Here is a 12,500-nt window from a genome sequence, read left to right as displayed (position 1 = left end):
TTTGAGGAGGGGCGTGAGAGGCAAGACCAACTGTGGGACTCCACTGTGGGCTCTCTGCACAAGCGTTTTGGGAGCTAACGCTAACCCACGTTCTGAGCACATCGTGGGGGGCGCTACGACCGAACCCAGGGTGTGAACGAGGTCTTAACAAGCAGGACTCCAGCCCTCCCCAATGTGGGTGTGTGAGAGGGCAGAGTGAGTGTGCGCACGTCCACCTGCGGCAGGAACATCTTGCCGGCTCCAAACAGGTCTCCTACTGTCTTCATGGCGTTCATGAGGGGTCCCTCAATCACACGGAGGGGACGCGGATACACACCCACCTGGGCGCGGGCCTCCTCTGTGTCCTGTACTACGTACTTGTCTATACCCTAAACACACACACACACACACACACACACACACACGCAGACACGCATTCATGCACACACACTTATTGCAGTATATTTCAGTTAATTTGTAATAGAATACTTTGAAATGTAGCACACACACACACACGTGCGTGCACACACAAACACACACACACACTTGTTACAGTACATTCAGTTAATTTGTAATCGAATACTTTGAACTATACCGTGCACACACATTTTCTCCCTCCATACACACACACACACACGCGCGCACATATATACACACGCGCACACACACACATTCTCTCCCGCCATACACACACAAACACACACACATTTTCTCCCTCTATACACACACACACACACACACACACACATTCTCTCCCTCTATACACACACACATTCTCTCCCTCCATACACACACACATTCTCTCCCTCCATACACACACACACACACACACACACACACACACACACACTCACTCTCTCCCTCCACACACACACACACACACACACACACCTACCTTGATAAGAGCATACTCCAGTCTCTCCTCCACACTTCCATTCCTCCACTCATCTGTCTGAATCACTTTCCTCCCTCCTTTAACATTGTTCTAGAATGAACAGGCACATGACCAACGTCTCGTTAAGACCACAGGACACACAACTCCTTAAGACCACAGGACAAACAACTCGTTAAGACAATGAGTTGTTTGTTCTGTGGTCTTAACGAGTTGTTTGTCCTGTGGTCTTAACGAGTTGTTTGTCCTGGTCTTAACGAGTTGTTTGTTCTGTGAAGACCAGGACAAACAACTCGTTAAGACCACAGAACAAACAACCCATTAAGACCAGGACAAACAACTCGTTAAGACCACAGAACAAACAACCCATTAAGACCAGGACAAACAACTCGTTAAGACAGCCAAGACCACAGAACACACAACTCATTAAGACCACAGGACACACAACTCGTTAAGACCACCAAGACCACAGGACAAACAACTCGTTAAGACCACCAAGACCACAGGACAAACAACTCGTTAAGACCACAGGACAAACAACTCGTTAAGACCGCTAAGACCACAGGACAAACAACTCATTAAGACCGCCAAGACCACAGGACACACAACTCGTTAAGACCGCTAAGACCACAGGACACACAACTCGTTAATACCACAGAACAAACAACCCATTAAGACCGTTAAGACCAGGACAAACAACTCGTTAAGACCACCAAGACCACAGGACACACAACTCGTTAGGACCGCTAAGACCACAGGACACACAACTCACAGCTGTACCTGAGCATACTGCAGCAGCTTCTCGGTGGCGTCTGGATCTCGGTTCCAGATGAGGTTCTCACAGAGCTGCAGCAGCTCCTTATCGATGTCGTCATACACGGGAAGGCTGCCGGCGTTCACGATGCCCATGTCCATTCCGTCCTGCAGGGGCGAGATTAGACTGAGTGTGTGCGTCTGCTCCACGGGGAGGCTCTCGGTGCGGGGGAGGCAGGTGCGGCACCTTTATGGCGTGGTAGAGGAACGCCCCGTGCATGGCCTCCCTGATGGCATCCATGCCTCGGAAGGAGAAGGAGAGGTTTGACAGGCCTCCGCTGACCCTGGTACCGGGCAGGGTGTCCTAGAGCGAGAGAGAGGGAGAGAGAGGTCAGGTGCACCATATCTTTATGGGGGTATACACTTGGCTCGGAGCGACGGGCATTTCCCGGCCAACCTTGATAGCCCTGGTGGCTCTGATGAAGTTGACGGCGTACATGCTGTGCTCCGTCATGCCCGTGCCAATCGTCAGGATGTTGGGGTCAAAGATGATGTCATTGGGGTTAAAGCCCACCCTGCTGGTCAGAAGGTGATAGGCTCTCGTGCAGATCTTGATCTTCTCGTCCGTTTCCGTCGCCTAGGTGGCCGCAACGACAACGAGCTCCATAAAGGAGGCTGCACCCGCCCGACACTGGACATTCGCTCTGGTCACTCCGGGAGGAGGGATGAAGGGAACGCTCACCTGCCCCTCCTCGTCGAACGCCATGACGACGGCCGCGGCGCCGTAGCGACGGATTTGTCTGGCGCGTTTCAGGAAGTCGTCCTCGCCCTCCTTGAGGCTGATGCTGTTGACGATGGCCTTGCCCTGACAGCACTTCAGGCCTGCCTCCAGTACAGTAAAGGAGGAAGAGTCCAGACACAGCGGCACCTGGACACCAGCACACGTGCTCTAAAGCTCTGGGACGCGCGGCTCTGGGCTCCAGCTAGATATGTAGTGTTTATCGACTATAAAAGTTTTGTAAATTTTTGTAAATTTTCAATATTCTCTATAAAACAGGAACACATTGCGCCCCACACTAGTACATATTGGTCTGTGACCGGTCTGCGACTGCTGGGGTCATTACCTTGGCGATGTCAGGCTCCGAGGCGATGAGGTTGCAGAAACGCGTCATGGCGACAGAGCCATCCAGCATTCCTTCATCCATGTTAATATCCAGCACCTGGGCACCCATCTGTACCTGGGCTTTAGCTACACTTAACGCCTCCTGCAGATGAGCACACACACACACACACACACACACACACACACACACACGGTGACATTTGGACTTAACTGTTACCTGTTTCCCACATGATTCCGTCTACAAGTTCGAATGTTAAAGGACACCTTGAAACCCCGGGGCCTGTGCACACACGCACGTCATCAGGCGTTACCTCATAATTTCCTGTCATGATGAGTTTGGCGAACTTCCGTGAACCGGCGACATTGCAGCGCTCGCCGATGTTGACAAAGTTGGTGTAGGGTCCGATCCGGAAGGGCTCCAGACCTGGAGATACGCCCAGGAGACACCTTGGGAACTGCACTCTGGATTTCTGCAGCTGATTCTGGCTTTACGCCAAACAACTTTCAGCATTTTATTCTGACTATGTGAAATTGCTTGAGGAGTTGTTATTGTTAGAGTCGTGGCACTCTTTGATCATCTGGACCGATTGGCATAAGGTGGTCAGGACAGGAAGATGACAGACAGGAAGCGGTAAAGCGGGTAGATGACAGACAGGAAGCGGTAAAGCGGGTAGATGACAGACAGGAAGCGGTAAAGCGGGTAGATGACAGACAGGAAGCGGTAAAGCGGGTAGATGACAGACAGGAAGCGGTAAAGCGGGTAGATGACAGACAGGAAGCGGTAAAGCGGGTAGATGACAGACAGGAAGCGGTAAAGCGGGCAGATGACAGACAGGAAGCGGTAAAGCGGGTAGATGACACACAGGAAGCGGTAAAGCGGGTAGATGACACACAGGAAGCGGTAAAGCGGGTAGATGACACACAGGAAGCGGTAAAGCGGGTAGATGACACACAGGAAGCGGTAAAGCGGGTAGATGACACACAGGAAGCGGTAAAGCGGGTAGATGACACACAGGAAGCGGTAAAGCGAGTAGATGACACACAGGAAGGAGACTCTGGTCAGGTTTGTTCTTGTCTTTTTTTGTCTTTCATTTGTTTGTCTGTTTTTTCCCTCTCAAGGGCAGCTGTGGCTAAAGGCTGCTTCTGTCTCTGCTCCACTGTTCAACAGTCTCTGTTTTTGCACATTTCCAAGAGGAGCACGATGAATGTGTGTGTGTGTGTGTGTGTGTCTTTAGATCTGAGAGGTTGTCAGACTGTTAAAGGTCTTTTTAGAGTCTTCTAGCGTACGGAGACAGACGGATGAGCAGCTGACCTGAGAGCAGCAGGAAGTTGCTGAAGACGTCTGTCGGAGCGCACCTGGCTTTACACTGCTTCACACTCTCAGAGATCGCTCTGCACGCGCACTCACACACACGCGCACGCGCACACACGTCACACTGTTAGTGTACTCCACTGCGGTGTGATACTGGACGCTAGAGTGGAAGAGCTAGAGGAATTCCTTATCGTGCGTGGTTGGAACGCACCACAGAATTGTGACACGGTAAGTCAAGGTCGCCGTGGTGACGCAGTCGGTCAAGGCCGCCGTGGTGACGCGGTCGATCAAGGTCGCCGTGGTGACACGGTCGGTCAAGGTCGCCGTGGTGACACGGTCGGTCAAGGTCGCCGTGGTGACGCGGTCGGTCAAGCATTCGGTCAAGGCCGCCGTGGTGACGCGGTCGGTCAAGGTCCCCGTGGTGACATGGTCGGTCAAGGTCCCCGTGGTGACATGGTCGGTCAAGGTCGCCGTGGTGACGCGGTCGGTCAAGCAGTCGGTCAAGGTCGCCGTGGTGACGCGGAGTGTCAAGCAGTCAGTCAAAGTCTCCGTGGTGACGCGGTCGGTCAAGGTCGCCGTGGTGACGCGGTCGGTCAAGCAGTCGGTCAAGGTCGCCGTGGTCGGTCAAGGTTGCCATGGTGACGCGGTCGGTCAAGGTCGCCGTGGTGACCCTCTACCTGATGTGGTGCGGCGTTGTTCCACAGCAGCCGCCAACGATGTTCACCAAGCCGTCCAGCGCAAACTCCTGTGGGAGCGAAAACACTGAACAGACTGGAGACGCACAGCGAGGGGAGTGACCTGAACACACACAGCCTCACCCCGCCTCACCTTTATGTGTGAAGCCATGGTCTCTGGCGTCTCGTCGTAGTCTCCGAACGTGTTGGGGAGACCTGCGGAGAGCGAGCAGTGAGACCGCGGCGTTGCGGCGTGACGAGCTCGAGGCCGTCGGAGTTACCTGCGTTGGGGTAACACAGGACAAAGGCGTTGGTGTTCCTCCCGATGGCCTCGATGAACGGACGCATCTCCGTGGCCCCCAGGGCGCAGTTCAGACCCACACTGCGGAGAAGAGGAAGGGTCACCCAGCAGAAGGCGGGGGGGGGCGGAGATTCTCGGGCCACTGTACACATCCTGGGGAAAGCCTGGCTTGTCTTTCGTATAAACAAGTGTTTCAATCTCTCTCTCATCCGCCCCGTCTAGTCTGTCCCTCTCTCTCTCTCTCCCTCTCTCTCTCTCTCTCTCTCTCTCTCTCTCTCTCTCTCTCTCTCTCTCTCTCTCTCTCTCTCTCTCTCTCTCCTGAACACACAGAACAGATGTCATACACCTACCACAGAGGGCTCATATGTGACACACTGATGACAAACGCCTCCCCCGTCTGGCCGGAGAGCGTACGGCCGCTCTTATCCACGATGGTCCCCGAGATCTAGAACACACACACGCACGCACAGATTTAAAACTATTCTATTCATCCATAAGAACAGCGGAGGTATGACAATTCTTACAGTTGTCAAAGATCCATCCGATTCCCGCTAGTCACAAAATAAATAAAGTAACTCAAGAAACTGATGGATAAAATATACAGATGGATGAACGGATGCATGAATGGATAGATGAGTCCGGTTACTCACAAATATGGGTCTTGGTTCATACTCCTCAAACAGCATATCAATAGCGAACAATGCAGCCTTTGAGAGAGAGAGAGAGAGAGAGAGAGAGAGAGAGAGAAAGAGAGAGCGCACGAGAGGGGGGAGAGAATATTCTCCTTAACACTATTCCTCCAAACACCTGGTCAAGCAAATTCAGAGTCACCATCCAAGTGTTTTAAAGAATTATGGGCTGTATGTGAATGAATGTGTTAAGGAATGAATGAATGAATGAATGAATGAATGAATGAATGAATGAATGGCAGAAAGAATAATGGAGGGAGAGAGAGAGAGAGAGAGAGAAAGAGAGGGAGGGAGGGAGGGAGAGAGAGAAGAGAGAGAGAGAGGGAGGGAGGGAGGGAGGGAGGGAGAGAGAGAAGAGAGAGAGAGAGAAAGAGAGGGAGAGAGAGAGAGAGAGAGAGAGAGAGAGAGAGAGATATTCTACTTTTGCATTAGCTGTGTCAAAGATGGTCTCCACCAGCAGGATGTCACAACCTCCATCCAGTAGGCCTTGTATCTGCTCAGAGTAAGCCTCTACCAGTTCATCAAACGCTACGTCACACACACACACACACACACACACACACACACACACACACAGAGTAAGCCTCTACCAGTTCATCAAACGCTACGTCACACACACACACACAGAGTAAGCCTCTACCAGTTCATTAAAACGCTACGTCACTCACACACACACACACACACACACAGAGTAAGCCTCTACCAGTTCATCAAACGCTACGTCACACACACACACACACACACACACACACACACACACACACACACACACACAGAGTAAGCCTCTACCAGTTCATCAAACGCTACGTCACACACACACACACACACAAAGCCTCTACCAGTTCATCAAACGCTACGTCACTCACACACACACACACACACACACTCTGCACTTGCTTGATATTTGCTCGCCATAGTGATTGCAAAAAAGAAAGAAAATAACCTAAATGAAGGATATTCCAGTCTGAAGTGCAAACAAATCCCATAACACACTGCTCAACATCACCCCCTAGTGGGTGAGCCAAGATGGTTTATGGAAAGTCCATGGAAACGTCAGGTGTGCGGGCAATTTGACCCTCTACCCGGGCAAAGTTCTCGAAAAAGTAAGCATGCGCTATCTCCAGAAGCTGATTACAGACAGTGTGGTTTGAGCATGTCACGTTAATGCTGGCAAGAACTGTAAAAGACCATGGGCTCGTCGTTCCGCTGCCAGCTTACTGATGTTCCGGAAGTCCGGTCTCTCCACGGAGGGCGACACAGATAACGTCCTGTTGGTCGGCCCCACGGCTCCGGCCACGTAACGCTTCACACCTGTCAACAGAACAGACTGGGGGTTTGCTCGGAGCAAGGCTGGCTGGTTATAGCATGTCAGGTGCATCTGAAAGGGCTACTGTTGTTGTTTTCATACCTGTCTGTGCTGTAACTTCATCTGCTGCCTTCCTGGCCACCTCCGCAGAAGCCTTGTTTAACCGATAAGCCTGCACGACACCACCCAATCAGAACATCGCCATGTGACCGACGGGACCACCCAATCAGAACATCGCCATGTGACCCACGGGACCACCCAATCAGAACATCGCCATGTGACTAAACTGTTTTTGTAACACCAATATTTAGAAATGTCCAAAAACAACCAATCATGAGTGAGTAAAGGGATTCAGTCAGATATATGCAGATTAATTTTAACTAATTAATTTAATTTATTACTGGCTAATGGCATTGTTTATTAGCTAAGCATTGTGGGTATACAGTTTTCCTGTTAAAAGGAATAAATCACAAATCTAAAATCAGTTTTATAAATCTGTAACTTGCAATTCATAAAATGAAATGTCACGATTGCATTTACATACATAGCGGGTTTTTACAGGAACATGGCTCAGCCTAAGCACACTACATTCACTACAGGATGAGTGTTACCAGGTCTTCCAGTCCGTAGTCGGCCTGCGCAACCCTGGTACTGCTGAACGTGTTCGTCTCTATGATGTCTGCCCCGGCGAGCAGATACTCCTGCAGGCAGACAGGCAGCCAGTGAGAAACAATGAGATGTATTTTGCAGACTTGCCCCTTAATGCTGCCTTGTGATAGCTGATCCGCATATATGAGAAGTGTGTATTCGTCATTTTTAACCTCAGACTCATGACAGTTAACTGGCTGACCCTGGCAAGCTTAAATCATGATAATGATGTTTATTCTGTCCTGTTAAATAAATAAAAGGGAAAAGGACAGACAGACAGACAGACACAGACAGACAGACAGACAGACATGCCTCTGACTCACACAACGCATCAGTCATAAGAGACATGTAGCCACAGGTGAGGTTCCACCCAATTTAGAGGCGCAACTTTCATTATTTTCTACTGATAAACACCTAAATTGTCACCCAATTTCTTTGCCCAGACATTTTGCAAAATAAAGCAAACTTGTGTACATAAATATGATTTATTCCAATGAGACCGACTGCAGTTACTGCTTTGGATAACAGATGTGAGAATAATGATGTTGTATATGCTGCAACACCACTAGCTGTGAAAGAGATTAGTGTACGTAAACGTACTGATTAGAGGTTAGTGTACGTAAACGTTCTGATTAGAGGTTAGTGTACGTAAACGTACTGATTAGAGGTCAGTGTATGTAAACGTGCTGATTAGTACTGATTAGAGGTTAGTGTACGTAAACGTACTGATTAGTACTGATTAGAGGTTAGTGTACTTAAACGTACTGATTAGAGGTTAGTGTACGTAAACGTGCTGATTAGTACTGATTAGAGGTTAGTGTACGTAAACGTGCTGATTAGAGGTTAGTGTACGTAAACGTGCTGATTAGAGGTTAGTGTACGTAAACGTGCTGATTAGAGGTTAGTGTACGTAAACGTGCTGATTAGTACTGATTAGGTTAGTGTACGTAAACGTACTGATTAGAGGTTAGTGTACGTAAACGTGCTGATTAGTACTGATTAGAGGTTAGTGTACGTAAACGTGCTGATTAGAGGTTAGTGTACGTAAACGTACTGATTAGAGGTTAGTGTACGTAAACGTGCTGATTAGTACTGATTAGAGGTTAGTGTACGTAAACGTGCTGATTAGTACTGATTAGAGGTTAGTGTACGTAAACGTACTGATTAGTACTGATTAGAGGTTAGTGTACGTAAACGTACTGATTAGTACTGATTACAGATTGTCTAAGACACACAAAGACAGGAGGAAGCACCTTGTGGATACTGTAAATGACCTCCGGCTGGGTGATGCTCAGGAGGTCATTGTTACCCTTCAGGCTCCTGGGGTGGTCCTTGAACTCTGTGCCCCGGAAGTGGTCTTCCTGCAACTTCCTTTGCTGGATCATGGTTCCCATGCCTCCGTCCAGGACCATGATCCTCTTCTGAAGTGTTTCTCTGAGCTCATCCTCAACAGCGCCCCCTACGGCACACAGAGGTCATCTGGTTAACCAAGGGTCTGTAGCTGGACTGAACACACTCACACACTCACACACACTAAAGTGCAACTTTATCTTAAATGTCCTTGAATTCTGTAATGTTGGTGTCTACTCTTTATCTGGCATTCGCTCTCTGATAGCAGTCAGCAATATGCAGTCCTGTATAATGTTGAACGTAATGTAACTAACACATCCATTTTAATCCACCAACTACCGATAAATATTGTTAATATTCTACCCACAACGTTACACAACAATGCACAGGGTCACAGTCAAGTCACCAATTCAGTGATTAAAACCAGCTAGAACTCCAGAGGGGGTAAATAACATCCCAGCATACACGCGGGTCACACACACACGGGTCATACTCGCCTCAGGAAAACCAGTCACTAATCGGTTATTGCATGCACGTGTTCACACAGGTTGGTCAGTCTGGCCGCGTGCAAAGTGCAGGGTCATCAGAGTGTAGCACACGACAGAGGCTTGCAGAGGCACACACACGCACTCTCTCTCTCTCTCCGTCACACACACACACACACACTCTCACACACACACTCTTGGAGTGTGTGAAAAAGTTCACAACGGAGGCTTGCAGAGGCACACACATCCACACTTTCTCTCTCTCTCACACAAACACACTCACACTCACACACACACACACACACTCACGGAGTGTGGGAATGCCACTAGCTGAAGTTCATGACGGAGGCTTGCAGAGGCACATGCATGCACACTCTCTCTCACACACACACACACACACACACTCACTCACTCACTCACTCTCGGAGTGTGTGAATGCCACTAGCTAAAGTTCACGAAGGAGGCTCTCTCACACTCTCACATACACACACACTCTCTCTCTCTCTCTCTCACACACACACACACACACACACACACACACACACTCACACACACACACACACACACACACACACTCACACTCACACTCGGAGTGTGTGAATGCCACTAGCTAAAGTTCACGTTAAACTTTCAGAGTTAGGCGACAGCCCGTGACGTCAGCGATTTATGCCGTGACCGACTAGCTAAGCCAGCTAAGTATCTCCCTCTCTCTCTCTCTCTTTCTCTCTCTCTAACTAACTAACTCTTAGCTGCAGTTAGTTAGCGATGAATCCCGATTCATCGGGACCCTCCGCTCGTGACTTACTTATGAATCGCTTACTAGCCTCGCGCGCGTTCGCTGGCGAGTTCCGCCGGAGACACCGACAGCTCGCGCGCTGCGGCGCGGTCACCTCCACAACCCCGGACTTACGCGCTCGTGCTGCGCAGTGACTCGTTGGCGCCATGCGCGACCTCCGTTACAGCTGCAGCGTCCCACGCGCCTCGGCTGGAGCTCGTAACTGCACGCGCAGCCCGACTCTAAACTTTCCTCCCCTCCCTCCGCCTCGTGCAGCCGGGCTGCCTAGGACGCACGCGCCGACTGGCTGCCCGCGTGCACAGCGCCGTCTAGCGCCGGACCCGCGTGCTCCGCAGCCCGGGCTGGGCGGAGCACCACGCGCCCGGGACTTTGCGCCTGGGGCAGTAAGACCGGGGCATGATGACGTCTGCAAAACGACGAGCTCATCATTACATGCAGTACGTAGCCGAACTGGGATTCCTTAAACTGGGATGCCCAGGATTCTGAAATTATTCATGTAATAATATACTGAGCAGATTAGGACGTCCACGTTAGGTGCGGGCCTGAGGCCAGGAGACCAGCTGAAGACGCGACGTTGTTCTGATGGTACCCCGGAGGATAAACGAGACCACCGTTTTTAAACAGACCGTGATTTGGAGATCATGGTATCGACTTGGGTTATTGCTTTGCGATCTGTTTTGAGCATAATGGTGGAAAGTTTGGAGAATACTGTGTAATATAAGTATGTAACTGACCTTGACGAAATGTCTTGAACGCACCTGAGACTGTTGGACAACGCCTCTATTTTCTATTTAAAGTTTACTTAATATAATTACTGTAATTCAGGAAAAAATTTAGGAATGACAATTCCAAGCGCCCCCCTGAAGTCTCTATATTAATTTACATTAACATATTTAATTTACATATTTAATTAGTTATTGGTTGGTTTTTTTTTTTGGGGGGGGGGGGGTTCCTTCTGTTACTGTCATCATGCTGTTTATTTTAGTTAACCCTCAACCATTTTCTGTCTTAGTTGTAGTGCAGCTCTTAATCTTTTAGTTTGTTTGTTTGTTGCGGGTGTCTGACCCAGTTCAGGGCCTGGAGAAGCCTTTTCCTAATGTAAAGACACTCAGGCAGAAACAGAAAAAAGGCCAGAGAACAGAGCTGGTCCTAGTGTGCTACCAGAGTGGACCATTCAGAATAAAAAGACAGCCGGATTATGCCACTGACGTATTACGTTTATTTTATTTCACTACACATTTATTGCGTTGCTGTTCCTGCACTCCCTGGGAAGACGAGACACCCATTCAGAAATGCTTAAAACATTCGATTCCTCATACGTCCCTTTAAACCCGTACATATATCTCTTTCACAGCACTTACCTACGCAGCCTTTATTCCTAAGGCTCGTCGTGTTATGGCTGGGAGGCTCTGAAGGTGCAGTTCCCCTGTGTGTGCCTAGAGCACGCTCTCTCTGTACAGAGCACTCGCGAAGGCGGCGTAGACGAGCGCGTGCGGCACGCTGGCAGGGCCCGTGCACAGGGGCGTGCTCGAGACGCAGCTCTTCCATCAGAATATACGGCTGCGGACACACGAGAGAAGCAGCCGGTCACTGCTTCAAGAACGTGTGTGTGTGCGTGCGTGTGCGTGCGTGTGTATGTGCGTGCGTGTGTGTGCGTGCGTGTGTGTGTGTGTGCGTGCGTGTGTGTATGTGCGCGTGTGTGTGCGTGTGTGTGTGTGTGTGTGTGTGCGCGTGTGTGAGATAGCTGGCCTTCCTCATGTGTTTCCCATATCTGTACCAAATATGTACAGTGAGCCCATACAGAGTCCCATCAGACTGACTGGTCTACATGCCCACCGTTCAGGAGACCCCGAATGAGACCCCGACTGAACACACACGACACTGTGCTGCCGCGTTAACGCTTCACACTTGGCGTCAGGCGCTGTCTGAGCTTGGCCGGTGTGTTTCTCACCAGGTCGTATCCTGTGGAGATGAGGCGCGCCCGGAACTCGTCTGTCTCCATCCCTCCATTTTTCTTCTGCCGGGTGGAGCGAGAGAGAGCGAGAGAAGAAGGTAGAAAAGAGAGATGGAAAACGAGTAGAGAAGCAGAAAGATGAACAGATGATTATAGATTAAAAACAGACTGAGCACAGACTCAGAGGTGGGCTTAAAGGGGAACACGCACACCTTCACCCTGTACTACAAGTGCTGTT

The 12,500-nt window shown here is 50.0% G+C and overlaps 1 protein-coding gene and 1 pseudogene across 1 annotated transcript in view; both read right to left on the bottom strand.

Moving 5' to 3' along the window:
• The window catches only part of mtr (5-methyltetrahydrofolate-homocysteine methyltransferase), a 19,344-nt gene extending 8,725 nt beyond the window's left edge, over nt 1–10,619 (bottom strand). The window contains exons 1-20 of the mRNA XM_035533869.1: nt 10,423–10,619; nt 8,931–9,136; nt 7,641–7,730; nt 7,132–7,201; nt 6,942–7,034; nt 6,145–6,251; nt 5,685–5,741; nt 5,385–5,479; nt 5,015–5,115; nt 4,888–4,949; nt 4,737–4,804; nt 4,060–4,139; nt 3,059–3,171; nt 2,749–2,889; nt 2,367–2,552; nt 2,082–2,261; nt 1,872–1,988; nt 1,652–1,792; nt 875–964; nt 216–368 (exon numbers count right to left, since the gene is read on the bottom strand). Coding sequence (XP_035389762.1) covers nt 216–368; nt 875–964; nt 1,652–1,792; nt 1,872–1,988; nt 2,082–2,261; nt 2,367–2,552; nt 2,749–2,889; nt 3,059–3,171; nt 4,060–4,139; nt 4,737–4,804; nt 4,888–4,949; nt 5,015–5,115; nt 5,385–5,479; nt 5,685–5,741; nt 6,145–6,251; nt 6,942–7,034; nt 7,132–7,201; nt 7,641–7,730; nt 8,931–9,136; nt 10,423–10,456 — 2,184 coding nt within the window. The 5' untranslated portion in view covers nt 10,457–10,619. The remainder of the gene's footprint in view (nt 1–215; nt 369–874; nt 965–1,651; nt 1,793–1,871; nt 1,989–2,081; nt 2,262–2,366; nt 2,553–2,748; nt 2,890–3,058; nt 3,172–4,059; nt 4,140–4,736; nt 4,805–4,887; nt 4,950–5,014; nt 5,116–5,384; nt 5,480–5,684; nt 5,742–6,144; nt 6,252–6,941; nt 7,035–7,131; nt 7,202–7,640; nt 7,731–8,930; nt 9,137–10,422) is intronic.
• Nucleotides 10,617–12,500, bottom strand: part of LOC113590685 — a 20,394-nt pseudogene continuing 18,510 nt past the window's right edge.

Source organism: Electrophorus electricus, chromosome 14 (genome assembly GCF_013358815.1).
Source record: "Electrophorus electricus isolate fEleEle1 chromosome 14, fEleEle1.pri, whole genome shotgun sequence".
Taxonomy (NCBI): domain Eukaryota; kingdom Metazoa; phylum Chordata; class Actinopteri; order Gymnotiformes; family Gymnotidae; genus Electrophorus; species Electrophorus electricus.
Note: the sequence above shows the minus strand (reverse complement) of the source record. Positions and strands in the feature narration are given on the sequence as shown.